General features: G+C 42.7%; 1 protein-coding gene across 2 annotated transcripts in view; it reads right to left on the reverse strand.

Moving 5' to 3' along the window:
* Positions 1-18,246, reverse strand: part of REL (REL proto-oncogene, NF-kB subunit) — a 39,546-nt gene extending 21,300 nt beyond the window's left edge. Inside the window, exons 1-3 of one of the 2 annotated variants that reach the window (XM_053937143.1) lie at positions 18,204-18,246; positions 3,019-3,161; positions 267-415 (exon numbers count right to left, since the gene is read on the reverse strand). In XM_053937143.1, coding sequence (XP_053793118.1) covers positions 267-415; positions 3,019-3,161; positions 18,204-18,222 — 311 coding nt within the window. In that variant the 5' untranslated portion in view covers positions 18,223-18,246. Of the gene's footprint in view, positions 1-266; positions 416-3,018; positions 3,162-8,089; positions 8,161-18,203 lie in introns of those variants that run through there. The other variant, XM_053937144.1, reaches the window with a different exon arrangement.

An 18,246-nucleotide genomic window follows, 5' to 3' on the forward strand; every position in this document is an offset into this window, starting at 1 on the left:
CTAAAAAAAGTAAGTGGGAGAAAGGAAAAGAAGACATTGGGAGAATGGTTGAAGGAAAGAAAAGGGTGACAGGAAAGAAAAAGTGCATGTGTAGTATCGAAAAGAGAAGGAAATACTTCAAAGGGAAGTTCCCCGAGATGGATTAGTAAACTACAGCAAAGACAGCATTGTAATTGCTCTTTTAATCATTAATATGAGTTTTAAAACACAAGATTAGCAAATCACTTGCACAATTAATCAAACTCCCAAGCAACACTATTACTCACGACAGGACTCGCCGTTCTGGCCCAAACTCAGCTTCGTAGTAGCCATCTTTGCAGTCTTTTCCAACCAGATCATGTGGGTGTGGCTTGTAGGGTTCATTCTTTGTTACCAACGTAGTTCTTATTTTGATTTTTCCAAAATAGTTCAGAATCTACAAAAAAATGTGGCATATTTTCAAGGTTTTGGGTATCGGTACCCTCCTGTTACAGAAAATCCATTTTATCCTGAAATGGTCTACGGAAGAAACACCAGAGCTACACAGGTGACCATACAGAAATGTTGCCTGAAGAAGTCTGCCTCCAAAGATTCTGGGAAAAAAAATTCATAAAGCCTCAGGGATGAGGATACTACCTGTGCACGGAACACTAAGTAGTGAAAGAGGATCTTAGCAGATATAGCATGACATGACACATCTGACAATCAGACACAGCATGACAATCCCCTCTGAAGTTGTTGGGTTTTTCCCAACTAATTCTCAGATGAGTACTCAATCTTACATTCAGGCTGGGCAGTACCAAAGTCTCAAGCTCCTACCAGAGCTTTCACAGCAGTCATCAGCCAACTCAATGAGCCTTTCTCAGGTGCATGAAAGCAACCTCAAGCTGATGGCTACCAGTGAAGTCACCAAGTGTGGGGAGTGTAAAAGGAAAAAAAAAGGAGGAAAAATAGTTTGGCTTAAATTGTTTGACGCATAAAAAGCAAATACAAGACTTACTCAGGCACACGTTTGTGCAGAGGTGAGCTTTCCTCCTCCACTTCCCCTGCCCTATAAGTAACAGTTCCTCCCCTTCCTTTCCTCTTCCAAAGACTCCAAGAATCCACCATGTATCCTTTTTAGTCAACACTTCAAATCTTTAACTTGAACTGTGCTCTTTTACCTCATTATCTGTTTGCATCAGTCTCCTATTTGGCTCCAGTCTTCACGCAAGCCATGGTAACTTTGTACCCTTAAAATGATACTTCCACTGCTCCTTCACTTTCTTCAACCATTACATCATTTCTCCCTCATTTTACACCCAGCCCCATGAACATGAAGCCTGATCTAGCTGCTTTTGGTGCTCTAGTTCCCCCTTGATGTTCATCTTCATAACCACACCATGAAATTTAATCACTTCCTGGTCCCTCTCTTCACATTTCCATCTCTAGAGGGGACTCCCCTGGAACCTAATCAGCACTAAAGCCTCCCACGGGCTTCAGGGAGGCAGGAATTCACCTAGAAATCACCTGCTATCAGTACAATCAGCTCTGTCATCAATAGTCACCTTTCAAAAGAACAAACCTGGCCAGACTCGCATGGTCACATACCCATGTCCCATCTCCCCTTTGGGTTCTGCCTGGCCTTCATGCACAGCACAGTCCAACAAAAGAGGAATCAGTGCTTGATTCAGCCCATTCAACTTGTGCCCTGACACAGACTTAAGCTGAGAGTCTGTGCAAGCCTCTACTCTTGCCAACAGCCCACACAGTTCCTTGTTCAATTGGCAGAGTGCTGAAAAAATGACTCTGGCACCATCTCCATTTCCTGCATTCCCTAACCAAATCTGGCACTGTGATAGGTCAAAAGGAAACCTTCTTAGTAATTCTGGCTCCAGGGCTGGACTAGCTTCCACAGTTGCTTTATGCAATAGAGACTTGCTCTGCTGCTCAACACGTGACTGCCAACATTCTCCTCAAACCCTCCCTCTTAAAGAGCTTTTGTGTCTCAGCATAAACCATCCCATATTTGTCCCATTTCACATCTTCTCTATCTGTTAATTTCCTGCTGTGATTCCAGAGACTCCATTTTGGGCTCCCCATTGTTTTTTTTAAGCTGGCACACTCTGCAAACATAGATACACAGCCTCTGTTCCTGGGCAGGAAGATGGCAAGTGCTCTTAACTTCCCATTTGTGTTTTCTCCTCTAATCTCAGCTCTGACAGACTTCCTCCAAACTGAAAGAGATCAAGGAAACACTGGTAACTTAAACATCAGAAAGGGGATCAGAAATTATTTTCTCTTACCCTACCTGTCCAGGGTCTCCTTTGTCCAACCTATGAAAGCTATGGCCCAAGTGGTTCCTCCATTCCAGCTCTACTGTCTCTGTCTTTGTCCCTGGTTTGAGCACAGCTGTCAGGGCTCCTCTGAATCCCTCCATTCTGGATTTCCCAACCCATCCATGGTGCAATCACCCAACTCATCAGCACTGCAGATTCTCTGAGGACACAGTTCCCCTTTCTGAGCTCATTTTTAAATTCTGACTCCACACACTTCACGCTGGTGTCTTTTGCACCATTCTCTCCATCACAGGTGACTGTTCGCTCGTACAAAGCACCTTCTTTCATGTTGTGCCCAGCAATATTTCAAAGCCTTTCCATATTTTGTAGGTAAATTCCTTCAATGCTCTCCCAAAATTCATGCTGCAGTCCAAACCTTAAAACCAAACCCACATCACCTAACTAAGAAAGCAGAGCAAACCTGCATACAGAGAAAGCTACTAATGAATGGTTCCCAGACCTTGAGTCTTCACTGCATCCCCTCTAGCAGCACTTTGTAAACCACTTCTTCACCTTCTACTTTTTCTGCAAACAAAATCTTTTTGTGACCAGGTGCAAGTATCTCTTTTCCCACTCTGCTGCAACTCCATTTGCATGCCAAGGAAAGAATCCCAGAAGGTGAGATGAAAAGCATTGTATTTACTGTGCAGAGTCCAACACATAGTTACGAGTGCCATGGTAATGCGGGCAATGGTAATTCCCGGATAAAAGCGGTATTTACCTGGATGGAAGGGAAGGTCTTATTGTTTTCAGTACTGTGTTCTCCTGGAATGCTGCCTGCTGATCTTCCCTCACATTTGTATCTGAAACGCATGCCCCTTTGCCTGGGTTGCTCAAATATTTCAATGTAGGGCTCAGGGCCACCTTAAAAATAAAGTATTTTCAATGTTAGGACACAGTAGAGCTCAAAAAGCAGTAGAAGATGCAAGAATTAGAATTTCTAGACTTTTGATTCACTTTACCATTTTTCTACTTGGTCTACCTTATCAGGAAATCTACTCTTTATTTTCATGTACATGTACGTGTTGAAGGTGGGGGTACAAGGGAAGAGAACAGATTTGGATGAAACACCCATGGTATCAATGCTATGGAAGTAATTTGCAAAAAAGACACCCTTCCCTCTATCTCACCTAGAACTCAGCTTATAACCATCATAGAAGACATGTCTGATGAAAGAAGATTTTATACAACAAAACCCAAATCATTATTAGGGATTTCTCAAATCATTATTCAACATCTTTAGGAATAATACAGTTATAAGAATGGCTGTCCTCTCCAAGCACAGGTACTGCCAACTGCTGTGTTCTCTTAAGCATCCTCTGAAAAGGAAGATGTTTGCTCAGAATTCATTGATTTAGCTCCTATCACAGTGCAGCAGAAACTATTCAAATTATGCAAAAAAACCCCATGCTCCTACTGGGTGGAAGCTCATTATCACTGTGAGCTCAAAAAATTCCTGATTGCTTGTATTGAATTCTACATTTTGAGCTGCCCATCTCCCATGGGGCTGGTTTCTAGTTGCAGTATCTCCTCAGACAATGAAACCTCAGAAAAGCTATTGGGCAGTTGTCAGAAGGAAGGTTTTTAGGAAACACAGAGTGATAGCTGAGAATAAGAAACAGCAGAACTCTTAAATGGGGTGGTTAGAAAGGCATTAACTTAGCAAGAGCCCAAGTACTTTTCAAGTGATGTTTTACTGACAGACAGTAACAAGCTATTTCATATATCTCACTGAGAACATCAAACAGGACAGTCAATCAAACAGTGACAACAGTGGGATGGCATGTGAAAAACAAACAACAGAGGCTAAGTAAATATTGTTGAAGTTGAATCATTACAGTGCTACACAATCAGAAGAACGTAGCTTATGGAAATGTCTACTGAGCTCCCTGTCATCTTCATATAATAGCATCCTCCTCAAGCAAGGCTGAGCATAATAAACAGGACAGATAATATCCTATGGCACAGCACTGAAAAAAAAGTGCTTGGACTTCAACATAATAAGTAAAACAGTTATTAAATATATTGAAAGTGCTGAAAGGGTAAAAGAACCCCTACTTCCTTTTGCCCAAGGTCTATGCTGCCTGTGAATCCACAGCACATGGGTTTTGGCAGAGGTGGATTCCAACCCTAACTCCATAATAAAGCCTTCTCTTTTGCTACACCTACAATGGTTTAGGCACCCCTGCCAACACAAAGTGTGAACTTTATGCCTGGGATTTGTTGATCACAAAAGATTTCCAGTGCTGCAGCAGCTCATACTCAAAGTAGGAAAATATTATAATCTAAGAGATAAAGTAATCAAGAGCAGCAGAGAAGGGATGGATGGAGAGAACAACATCTGAGATATCACCTCAGTCTAACCCGAATGCACATTTATCTGTCACACACCTACAAGCAAGGGTGGAACTGCATCTGCCACCATGTGAGAGCAGCTCTTATGTTGGGATGGTCTTCAACAACTGGAGCCTCTGCAAAACCTTCAAAAGCACAGTGCACTTCCACTTGAGACTGTGTTTGGGGTCAAAACCTTTGGGAACTGTGGCTCAGGACTCTTTATGGACCTTTCTAACAGTCAGTCAAAATGCAGTTTCTAAACTGATCACCTCCCATCAGGTAGATTTTCAATAACTTTCTGAGCACCAGCCATGAGCTGTCACATTAAATACACATTAGCCACCAGTCTAGGTGCAGTTCCTCAGGAGGATGGTCCCTTTTCCCCCAGCCCTTTACCTAACTCTTCTTTAGATAAGCTTTGCATATTTTCTCTTTCTGGAAAACAAGAAAAAGGGAAGGGAAGGCAGGCACTGATTAAAAAAAAAGCCTAGAAATGACGTAAAGCTGGTTTCAGGGAGAGCAGAAGTCAGCCTCTCACAAAACCATGCTCACGCATCTGTGTATGGCTATTTTAATTTTCACACTTCAACTTGCCTATGCTATTGCACTGATCAGTACAAATACAGACACGTATCCATATACTATATTAAAAATCTGTTTTACAAGTTAAAATGACCACATTACAGCAAAGTGCCTGCTAATCTGGCACTAATCTGGGAGATTCTCATGCTTACATAGCTGCTAACCAGATGGGCAGGATACCCACAGACCTGCACATGGGTGCAGGTCAGAATTTGTATTTGGCAGAACTAGCCAGAGCCTCGCTGCTCAAAACTACACAAGCACAATCACTTGAGGTCTTTAACTCCTGCTGCTTTAACCAACAATTTCCCTTCATGTTCCATCAACACTTGCTTGAGAGGGCTATTTTCTCACCTCTCAAGAGCCCTTTATTTTAAGATTCTGGGCTCAGTGATCTTTACAGGGCTGTGGTCGAAACAAATGTCATTGAAGGTAAACCCACCGCTCAGCAACAGGTGTGTTTGTGGGAAAGTAAAGTTCGGTGATGCGGCAGCCTCCAGAGATTAAACATTAAATTTCATTTTGTCTTGGCTGCCTCTCTCTCTATTCAAGAATCATGTTATCATCTCTGCCGTGATTATCAGTGTCGTCATGTTTTGTGTAGAGAGGAAACACACAGAAGTGCTTGTGAGAATGAGAGGTATTACCAGCACTCTACAGCCAAGTGTCCGGTGTTCCCTATTTCTGTAAATCAGCAATGTGCTTGTGAAGTGGCACAGCTTAACTATGTCACAACCTGCTCTCACACACACACAGAGGTCTGTTAGCTCCCACACAGACACTACAAACCTGCCCTCCTCAGGTCTCGCTTTGTGTGTCAAACAAATGTGAGATATGCCAAAACCCAAACTCTCACTAATTCTACAAGAGAAACACACAGCTATTCCTATTTATTACCTGCCTGCCCACAACTACTCCATAAAGCATTTGAAATGGAAGAAAAAAAATCTAGCTAATCCTACATCTAAGTTCTTAAGAGTTTGTCTTTGTAATTAATTCTAATTGCCTATACACATGCTAGCAATAGAAACATTGTGCTACACATTATCACATGCCTGTCATTCTTTTTGTTATTGAATTGCTTTTTCCCCCTCCTGCCCTGAATACAACACTGAATAATTTTAAAGAGAATATAGGAGACCAAGTGTCCCAATTATATACGCAAGGAAAGGAGGCAAAAGCAATGACAGCTCCGAGAGTTCAGCAAGGAAAAGAGGTAGAAGCAGTGTCAGCTGTGAGAGTTCAGCCAGTTATGCTCATTCAAGAATTGAAGGGTGTTTTATTCTCACATTTTGAGCAATACAAAGAGGAACAAAAGGACAATCCCTAAAACTCAGAACAGACTTCCATCAGACCTCTCCATGACAAGAAACCTGTGATAGTTTGAAGTTTAACACTGCCGGTGCCATGGGGGAGGAACTGTGACATGCTGCCACCAAGCAAAGTGACAACCCGATCAAGGGTTCTGTCTCATTCCTTTGCTCCAAGCAAGCAGGCTCTTGAGGAACTGCCTAATTTGTCATTTTCTTGCACGGCCAGGAGTGCCCGGTGAACAGACTCTCCATCAACATCTGCGTGTGAAAGCAGAGCAGCTGTGGGTCTTTGTGGAAGATGTGAAAGTATCACCCGAAACCCTCCAGCCCGAGGTGACTGCAATGAGACACAGATGGGAGAAGCATGGCTCTTTAACTCTGATGTCACTGCTCTGAACTCTGTCAAATCCCTGGTGGCACGAAGTCTGTCACTTCTAAAAAGCAAGAATCTATCCACTTGTAACCTTCTGCACCACCTCAGGCAAAGCGGGAGGATGGCGAAAGCTTTGTTATAGCACACCCCAATTTAAGGAAAAGTAACTGGAAACATAACACGATTTGATTTGAAAAAGCAGTAATCTACCTACGGCTCTATAAACGGCACAAATTTTAACAGAGACGAAACAATGCTCACGAACTTCCTTTTTACTATCGTGTTACATTACAAAACGGCAACCAAAAGAAAAAAAAAATAACCGACAAAAGCTAGCTAGTACCAGGAAGTTATAAAATTCTCCCGCTGAAAAAATTCCTTATCTGGTTCCTAATTACACTGAAAATACATAAAAACACGAAGAAAAAAAAAAAGCAAAACCAAAAAAAAACAAACAAACCCGAAAATGCTCTCTCCTGCTTCGTTGTTGCCACTTTAAAATGCATCATAACATTTAAAGCACAAGCCCAGCTGTTTTCTCTCCATGTTGATAGTTAGTGCACCTATATATTTTTATCGGGAGTGAAAGTTCATACCTTGCTAAGTGGGAACAGAACACACACTTATGTTCTGAAAAGCAGCTTTGCCTAGAAATACTATTCTAATTAGTATAGCCAAGTTTTAAATTTAGGGGGTTTTTTTAACCCTAAGGAAGATACCAGAGAGACACCTCCCGAAAGGATGACAAACTCGGTTTAATTTAGCCTCTAGAAACTTAATTGTGCATTTTGTTGTAATTACTCAAAGCACGATCTCTTATCTGCATTACTTTGCATTTGTGCCATCACTATTTCTCATTCAATTGCATTCTCACAGCCGAGTTCCGATGAGAAAGGGATCCTGATGAGCACGACCCGACCTTCAGCCTGCTGTCTCCATCCCAGAGACCCGCGCGCTTATTTAACACCGAAACGCTCCCACTCCACAATTTTAAGACCAAAGAAATCCACTTGAAATCAAACAGCCTCGTAAGATCCCATCACGACTCATCCGAACAACCCATCGCCGCTTCAGCCTCGCAGCGTAAACACCCGACGTGACCAGCGTGGGAGGGCGGAGAGTGCTCGGAGCCCCCCGGAGCTCCCCGGGGCCGCTGCCCGCCCCCCCCGCCCGGCCCCGCCGCTCACCGGCCATGCTGACAGCTCCGCTCCGGCCTCTGCGCCGCGGGGCTCCGGCCCGGGCCGCGCACCTCGCAGGGACACACGGACGGCCGCGGCTGCCGGGCTCGCCGCCCTTTTCAGGGGCAACTTCCCGTGGGGCGGGCGGGCGGACGTGCGCGCTGAACTGCGGGGCGGTGCGGGGCCGCCCCCCGCCCCGCCCCGGCACCGGCAGACCCCGCTCCGGGACTGCAGCTCTGCGGGGAGGGCAGGCACAAGTCTGTCCTCCGGTCCTGCCCTGCCCGGTAGCCAAAAGTACGAAGGAAAAAGTTCAGCTCCTCTGCTTTCAGAGCAGGGCAGGTACAGCGAGAGCCTGCTTCATTTCCGTACCCTCGCTCTCGCAGGACATCGCTCCGACACTCCCGCTCCGTCAGCCTCGAGAGACCAATCGCTCTCCTTATCCGTCTTTTTCTCGGTTGCGTAGAGCCTGGTGGTCAGCCCAGGAAAGGGAAAGCTCTAGGGAAGACTGTACCGCAGCCTTCCAGCGCCTACCTGAGCCCCTCATTTGGTTTATAAGACGGACAAGGATAGACTTTTACCAAGGCCTGTAGCAACAGGGCAAGTAGGAATGGCTTTAAACTGACAGAGGGCAGGGTTACATTAGATACTGATAAGGAATTCTTTACTGTGAGGGTGGTGAGGCAGTGGAACAAGCCGAGCCAGAGAAGCAGGGGATGCCCTATCCTTGGAAGTGTTCTGGGCTAGGCTGGATGGAGCTTGGAGCAGCCTGGTCTAGGGGAAAATGTTCCTGCCCAAAGCAAGGGGTCGGAACGAGACAGGCTTTGAATGCCCCTCCCAGCCCACTCTCATTCAGTAACTAAGCTGTACATACTAGGGATAGACCAAGATTGCAGGTAAAGTAAGAAATAATCACCTGAGCCCATTCAGTCACAATGATCAACTCTAAATCTACCAAACCTTTGGAGAATCCCAGATTCTGCACCTCACAGCTTGGCCCTGACACACCAAGGTGAAGCCAAGGAGCTGGACACTGGGAACAGCCCCATGTTTGGATCAGGTGGAGAGGTTAGTAACAAACAAACAAATCTGGAGGCAAATTAAAAAACACCTGAAAAAAGAGGAGCACAAAGGAACAGGAAGGCCACACCTAGCTGTGGTGTAAGACTGCTTAGCTAACAATAAAATTTTAATTTTTTTCTTAAATCTTTAATCTGGGAGTGGAATAAACTGTCCCATGTGAAAATGCAGTTATATCAATTAGTATCCCTGAAAAAGAAAGATTAATAAAATAACAAGAAAAGCCTGAAAGAACACTCAAGTGAGGTACAAAACCAATAGGTTTTTGCTTTTTTCCCCCACTATGCTATTTCTAAAGCTAAGGTTATTGGGATGTACAGAAATGAAGCACAGCTGAAAATGCTGTTCTACAATCTGCAAATTTATACACCAATCCATGTAACTAAGCAGAAGAGGCTGCCAAATGCTTATTTTTCTTCCTGCTCTGTAGTCCATCTCAACAATACTTTTCTTTATAACCTTAGTTTTGCTCAACTATCCTCACATTTCCTATAAACAAAAATTATCTTTCTCCACCCCACAAGCAAAACTTTCCTTCTTAAAGATTCATTGTTTGTCACATGGTAGGATTGTTGCACCCCTGACAAACTTATAACTGAAATTGGAATAGAAGAATCCTAGGGAGAACAAAGGATAATCAAAATGTCTGTGACATTAGCGTTAGACGATTGAAGAGAAGAAAAACTACATTTTTCAGATGTTATAATAAAATTATTCTATGGCTGTGGGTTAGTTTCTTGCCAGAAGAATGTAATTTCTTATTTTCTTTCCCACAAAAAAAGCCAAAACAAAACAACACAAAAGATATAAACCAGCAATGCCCTAAAGTATAAGAAATTCAGACTAGACTTTTACATCTTCAGGGATTTCTTGGATTCCCTATGATTGATAACGTACAATAAAGCAGATCTAATATTTTAAATCAAACTTAGACTTTACCTACACAAGCACACGTGACCACAAAGCACAAACTGACAAAGAAACCACAAATAAAATTGTGCTGCTCTACAACAAAGGCAGCAAATAGGAAAACTGCACAACCTGAATTCTCTCTTCTCTCTGCTAAGTGCCCCATCCAAACAATCAGCTCATCAACAACTCATATTAGAAGATACTTCAGTTTTTAAATTGATCACCTGGTTTTGTACAAGCCTTTACTCACAGGGCTGAACAGCCAGAGAAATGCTCCCAATTTGAGGGCATCCCTGCAGATCACAGGAGTGACCTGGACAGGATTTTTAAAAGGAAAGGGCTGCAATTCCTTTTGGGATAGCTGAAGCTGTAGATGTGAGTTTTGAGTTTGGATGTAAAGGTAAACTAAATACTTTCCCTTACTTATCTTCAGGCTGGTTTTCCAAATCTCTGATAGTAAAAACTGACATCTCAGAAAGAATTAATTTAGTTGCTTCCCTAAATACAGTTTATATCTCTGGTTCCCACCTATTTCTCCAGCCCATGACACTACTGAGTAAACACCGACCAGGGGATCAGGGAGACTGTGGCTCAAAACAGAAGTATCTACTGATTTCTTCAGAAGGAAAGTGTTATTGTAGGGTACACAATCTAAACTGATGTGAAATTAAGGGCAGTATTTCAGGCAATACAAATACCGTGTTATGACTAAAACATTAATAAACATTCCCTACTTTTCCCCAGCTCTTTTGAACTCTAACTCTTAGGGCTTGCAGGAACAGGCTACTCAAAGATAATCCTTAAGATTGCATGTTTGAAATTGAGGTGGTATTTCACATACACAGCAGGGTCTTTGGTACAAACTGCTCCTTGATACTATTTTAAAGAAAAAATGTGAATGGATTGCACTTCTTATACCATCCTAAAAACTTTATCTCTCTTCCTTCAAATGAAAACAACTTCTGATAAACAACCAACCATGTGAAGAGTTGCACTGTGTAAAATCTATAAGCTCACATTATCAGAATACACAGACTAGATCTGGCTCAGGAAGATCCTGAACAAAGTGACTGGAGGAAGGACAGCATGAAAAGGAGATGTTTTCTTGACGGTTTTTCTATAGCAGTAGCCATAAGCCAATGGCCAGGGAAAATCACAATAGTGGGACAAAAGGAGCTTTCAGTCTAAGACCAGCATAGCTGTTTTTATAAAAGATTAATGTCCCTAAATGCTATGGAAACCAAGAAGCCTGCCCAAGAAAAAGGCAAAACCTAAGCAAATGAAAGAGGCTTTACTCAAAGTTGTGCAAGTATGAGGATATTCCTCTATTCCTGACTACCCTGTATGCAACTCTGCTCTGCTGCCATCGGAATCCCTGGCACAGGGATTATCCTGGGAGAGTGAGGTGAACTAGAGGATTGCAGTACAGCTTTGGCAATCACAGAAACCTTGCCAGCAACTGCTATGAAGTGTAAGAACATGTCATAGCTTTGGGTATATGCAGATCTCTGCAAAAAGCAGGACGGAATTCCCCTCCTGCAGCATTGCATAACAAAAGCCAGGTGCTTCACTATTATTTTTGTCAGCTGACTTTGGCTATAGCCAGAGGTGAGATACCAGAATTCTTAGGCCAGTCTGATCCAGTGCTTCACTTCCTGTCTTCCAGTTAAAGCAAGTGTTTTAAGTTCCCATTTCTTCCCACTTATCAAGTCCAAAGACAAGTCCTACCCTCCTGCTTTTCACTGGCTGCTGTGCTAACACAGTTAACACCTACATTGCTATAAAGGAGTAAGTCATGGGACAAACAAGGCTAAAGGGGAGGGATAAAAAAACAGCACTAAAACCTCCTACAGCAAAGCACTGAGTGTTTGACATGGTACTTGTCAAGCCTAGGACATGGCTCTTCAGTGGTGCTTAGCACAGGCATTGCCCAATGAAGCTGGCTGTGACAGGAGAGCAGCACAGGCAAACCATTAAGTCTTTATTTCCTGTTCCCAGCTATCTGACTTCGATCAAAGATAAGGCTCTTGTCACTGGTCTGGTTAAGCAGACACTAAAGTACTTTCAGCATTTGGCTCTCCTAATAAGGTACATCACTAGGAGCAAGAATAGTCATTCTCTTCTCTCCTTAAGGAACAAAGTTAAGTCCTGTTTTCTTGTCCACTCTATCTCAAGCCTCACCTACTGCCAGATTAGAAATTTCCAATCCTCTATGCCTTAAGAAACTTTTTGCTGTTAGAAGTATGTTTTTTAATCTCAAAGGCATCTTACTTAAACACTGTCAGACCTTTTGGTGGTTAAAGCTTTTGTGGTTATTGGTCCTGAGGAAGGCTCCAGTGCAGAAGCCATTCTCAAAAAACTCATGGCTTCCAGATTAATGATAAACTCAAAGGCTGTTCAAATCACTCTGCTGGAAGCGTTCTTGTACCACACTTAAGTTTGTTTGACATAGAACAATGCTACTGTGCCTCCCTCAAAACAGGGTGGAGGGAAAGGAAATGCTAATAGAGAAAGGTAGGTCTTGTGGATAAGGCACAAGGCTGTGATTCATGAGACGGGAATTTGGCTCTTGGCAAGTCAGCCTTTCTACTCTTAGACAAGTTGTTTAATTCTCTAAGCCTCAATTTCCCCAATAAAAATCAGAGAAGATACTTCCTTGCTCCCACACTTCTGCCTTATTCATTCGTGATGCAACTTCTTCAAGGGATGAACAGCTCATTACATGAAAATGCCAAGCACAAACCCATGATAGTTAAATGAACACCGGGGTAGTGTCAGAAAAAGACAGTGTCCTCTCTCTGTCTCCATCCATCCAGGTAACTCACAACTCACTCCTCTGCATTCCCACACTGTTCCAAGCACTCCTTTGGAGACACAGGAGCATGCATAACAGTAACCTGGAGGAAACAAATTATTGTTTTTTTTTCTGCTGGCTCAGTTTTTCTGCTGGAGCCAGTTCCATGTGCAATCACAGAAATTACACTGCCAGCAGGAAGGAATGTGGTGGCACCAAGGCCAGAACAAGTTTCTGGAAGACAAATTTGGGCAGAGATGCCTGTTTCCTGACAGAGTGCCAACGTCATGGAGCTGTAGCATAACACTGTATTTTTAGCCTGAGAGATTGATAAACCTCCCTGAAACATCTAATTCACACTCCTTCCTTTCCAGGGTTAATACTCAGAGCAGAACTTCTCAGGCACTTTCTCCCCCAGCCCTCTCAAGCATTTCCTATTCCCTTCTACTCATCCCAGTGCTATAAACATATACCACGGTTTGGGGAGTTGCATTATTTAACAGAGAAAAACTTTAAATGTTTGTTGGTAGGCAAAGAAAAAGATGGAGTAGTGTTTTCATTTTCCGTAGAAGCTTTTCACTACAGTGAGGCTGATTAGTGACCTTTGAAGTGGTCACTAAAACTGCAAACTCCTTCCTTATGCCACAGTGAGGATTCATCTGATGCAGCAGAGCAGTAGGGAGAGAACTTAGGGACGAGATGAGCTCAAGCTGAGCAGAAGGAGATAAGTCAGCAGAAAACCACCTTTTTCTGCCCAGAATGATTTTTTTCAAAATAGATTACCTCTGTAAGCCAGATCACTGTGGCTGCTTTCAAAGGGAAGCCACAAAGCATAAGGAGGCAGAAGGAAGGATAGCAATTGTCCCTTTGGCAACAGCAAGCTGTTAGAGTACCTTAGTTTATAATGAAAACTGCATAAAAACATATAGGCAATGTATGCCTAAAGTAATTCTGCTGCTCCCTAAAACTACAACACACACCAGCCAGTCATCGTGCACTGGGTCCACTTCAGAGGACAACAATCATTCATCCAGATTTTTATTACAGGACTTCCCTTTTTCCTCAGGGCTCACAAGGAGTTTAAGCTACTTAACATCACCTTGAGCTTCAAGAATCTCAGATGACTGTATCTACAGCCAATAATCAGAATCAATTAGGTTGGAAAAGACCTTTGAGATCAGAATCCTATCTTTGACTGAACCTTACGTTGTCAAGCAGACACCAGGAGTGAGTGCCTATGCAGTCTTGAACACCTCCAGGGTTGGTGAATCCACCACCACCACCTCCCTCAGAAGCCAAATTCAGTATCTAATCACCCTTTCAGTGAAGAAATCCTTCATATGGTCCAACACAAACACCCCCTGGTGCTGCTTAAGACTGTATTCTCCTGTCCTATTGCTGCTTGCCTGGGAGAAGAGCCCGACCCCCACCCGGGCACAACTTCCTTTCACAGAGCTGCAGAGAGTGAGAAGGCCACCTTAAAGAGGTGAAAAAGGTACCTTGTTTCAGTACAGTCCCACCAGATATATCTCCTCTTAATTTGAAGTCTCACACCTTAATTTTCACTCTCTAGCCCAATGACTCCTGCAGTTCTGATTTGAGCAGTTAAAGGATTACACTCAGGAATGACAGAAAGTGACACCATTTATCAGGCCAAAGGTAAACACATAACATCTTCTGGGACAAGATTACACCTACAAGTCAAATCCTCCTACACATCAAGTCCTCCTACACATGCAAAGCAAACCTGCAGTTTGTAGATTGACCACTACACATTTTATCTGGCCCTGCATTAGCCCTTTCTTACAGATTGCCCGGGGCTGTGTGTCACAGGTGCCACCTCAGCATGCAAAGCCTTACCGGCAGTAGTTGGCCACAATAAGCTCGGAGTAAGCCACAACCAGGCTGCTCACCCCGCTGCTGTCTGCACTTTGTGCCTGTCCATCCAGCTTGCTGCCATCCTCCAACAAAATAATTTAGATTTATTAACAAGGCCTACATCTTAGTAAGGCTACCATTATTAGTCTGAGCTTTCTGAATTACAGGGTTGAAAACCCTTGATTTCTCACCCAGAACAGTGATGAGTTTTACTATTTCATTGTCTTGTTCATTTGGCAGTTGCTACATGACTTGTCAATTTTGCTTTTAGGACATCTGGGGAAAGTTTGACATTGCTTTTGTAATCAATGTTGTGGTTAACCTCTCATATAACAATGAGTTTGATAAATACTCATTCACCTGCACAGGATTTCCACTTGTGAGCCTTAATATTGTTGAAAACAGATCAAATCCAAACAACAACCTCTGGGTTTTCAATCTGAAATACTGAGCCTTAGGTATAGTAAATGTGTCATGCACCATGAGACTCATAACATTTTCAGATGCCTGAAAAAAATACTCCATGTACCTTACTCACTGTGTGCAAATAAAGAATACACATATCAGTGTGAAATTTTTTTAATTAAAAAGAACAACAAGCCAAGAGGAAGACTACTTCTTCAAGAGATCTCTTGTGCAATACAAATCCAAAAAAAAAGGAACTGAACTGATTTTTTACTCTGTGCAGTGGAAATAACAGCTCTAGACACAGCCTGTTGAATGGAAACACAACAGACACCACAAGCTGCTTCTGGCAAGTATGTGCAGGAACCAGGGGAAGGAGAAGGACTAACCCAAGAAAGAGCTGACAGAGAGCAGCCAGTGGCCAAAATGATTAATTAGGACAAGGGCCAGAGTTTAATGAAGGTTAATATCGTGTATAAAGTTGAATATAAAGAAAAGGCAACTGCTTCATGGAAAGGTTCCTTAACAGGCAGATGTAAAAAAGATGTAAAAAAGACAAATTATTAAAGTCACGGATATCCCAGCTCCACTTCTGATCAGTCTCCAACCTGGGGAGACCCTGGGGTGCAAGTCAAGTCAGCAGTGCTAAAAGTCAACCTGTTCAGTTCTCTGTTTCTCAAAAGGCTTAGACAGGTACCTGCCACCTAAACCTTTCCATTGCACCAGCCCCACAGATTCTAAGATAAGCATTATGGGCTCCAGTATCGAAAGAGTAGAAAGTAAGGACTGGAGGGCCTTCAGAATAAAGTCTCTGATTACAGTTCCAGTGGTTTTACTCCAGCTTGTCACAGCAGCTTGTCCCTTCAGGGCCTTGATACCATTGTCTCAGTAATGGTGAATAACATTCTTGGCTTTGTGGTGTCTCAATAAAATGTCCCCTCGTGGTGACAAACACGATTTCCTCACTGGGCACACAAATCCTGCTTCCCCCACTGCTCCTGTACTCCTGGTTTACTGCTTCTTCCAGAACAAGGAGGTCAAGATTTACATGTGCAAAGCAGAGAGCTTTAGTCTCTGTGCACTATATCTTCAGATCTCATCTCCAAGAAAAGGAGCCAAAGAGAGTTGACTGTGCCTTTCCCGAGTTCCCATTAAAAGGAAACCTGCATAAATAACCATCTGCGTAACTGAAATTCAACTGAGACCAACGTTCCCACTGAATTTGAAAAGCGGTTCTGTCCATATACATAATCATTTGCTTAAAAGAAAACCAGATAAAAAGCCTAAATAAGGTCTAAATAAGTTTGTTACTCTTAAAAAAATAATACAGCTATTTCAGTTTTTCTTACCACCTTCTCTTACCCTGTAAAAGCAAAATCCTGAGAGTTAACTAATCCAGATTTAATACCACTTCAAAATTTTCGAGATACCAGAGACTCATAGTTCAGTAAGAGAGAAACCAAATCTGTTCCCAAAGGCATGGATGCTTGTAGAGCAGTGAATTCTGTAGCTGGCTGATTCCAGGAGATTCAGACATGGTAATAGCAGAGACACTTGCCTAAAGTAAAACTGGCTACCTCTCTTAATTAGTATTCATTATGCTCCACACTCCCTATAAACAGCCTGCAGAGACTGTTGCAATTGTGAGATTGGTAGGGAGACCTGATTCACATCTCGATACTTTTACTGCCCCAAGTCTTTCAAACTTACCCAACCCACCAAGTGAAACTATGGCTCCCAGGAAAAAGCTGCTGCTGCAAGGAAAGCTTTAATTCCACTTTTCCTTAACTCCTTCTTTAATTCCAGCTTTCTTTTCCTCAGTGTTAGACACTTTTGAGATTCAGCTGGAAAGGGCACTGGGCCATCTTGTCTAGATTGTGCTTTTGCCAAGAAAGGTTGAACTGGATGATCTTGAGGCTCCTTTCCAAGACAGCATTCCATTCCATGACAGATGCTGTCCTGGGAATTGCTGGTGCTACCTTTTTCACCTGTTTATTTTGAAACTGCCAGGGCTTTGGGACAATTTGGGGGTGGGGGGGGGTTTCATCCTGACTCCACAGGACAGCAGGGTGTCTAAGGCTACAGCTCCTTGGCTGCATGGCAACCCAAGCCTCACATGTGATGCACTGATTTCTTTTTGGGGCTCCTGAGCTCTCTTATGCTACTGCTCCTAATTCTTTTTGCCCAAAAGTGGGCAAAGCCTGTGCTCCTGGGGTGCAAAAACCCCACTGGCAAACAGATCTGAAATAATGACATTAATTCAAAAATCCATGTTGTTTAGCTGCTGGATTTTTTTTTTTTAACTAGAATTTATATTCCTTTTACATATCTTAATTACACATGGTATTGTTTCTGCCTCCTGAATATGCATCTTTAAGTTTCAATGTCAACACAAATACTGGTACAGCTATGCAATTACAGCACTTTTGCTTCTGCAAATATTCTCATGACCTACATCACAAAAAACTCTGGCAGGTGACCCAGTTACTACAGACTTGGTCAGTTCAGGACTTCACACTTGCAACACGGCTAAAACCTTATTTGCAAAACAGCACTGCTGTAACTGGTCAAGTGGAAACCATGTGACCTGACATGTTTTTAATTGCAATGCAGACAGAACTTTTGATTTACATAGCCTAGGACTAGCATATACTTCTGTTCTGATGCCAGAGGACACCAGAAATATGGGAAGCAAAAAAAAAAAAAAAAAAAAAAAAAAAAAAAAAAAAAAAAAAAAAGCAGCCACTTGGATAATTTACTTAGACAATTACTGTCTCATCATTACCATCCCTGCTTAGAAGAATGTTTACCAATGCCTCTAGAAGAAGAATGGAAAAATAAAATTAAATATATAGCTGAATGGAACCACAGAATAAATTACATTTAGCAGAGCAATTACAGTTTCTCCCAGACTATATACATTATGAACAGCCTATATTTGTGTGGTCAACAACCCTGCCTCATAAACACCCCTGTAATTAATTTGAAATAACAAAAACCAGGGATAAATAAATATGGTGTTGTTTTTGCTCCCTTTACCAGTGTCTGGCTCCTTACCTACATACAGGCAGTCCATTCACTGCAGCTGATGAAGCAGAAC

This window comes from Vidua chalybeata, chromosome 3, assembly GCF_026979565.1.
Source record: "Vidua chalybeata isolate OUT-0048 chromosome 3, bVidCha1 merged haplotype, whole genome shotgun sequence".
Taxonomy (NCBI): Eukaryota; Metazoa; Chordata; class Aves; order Passeriformes; family Viduidae; genus Vidua; species Vidua chalybeata.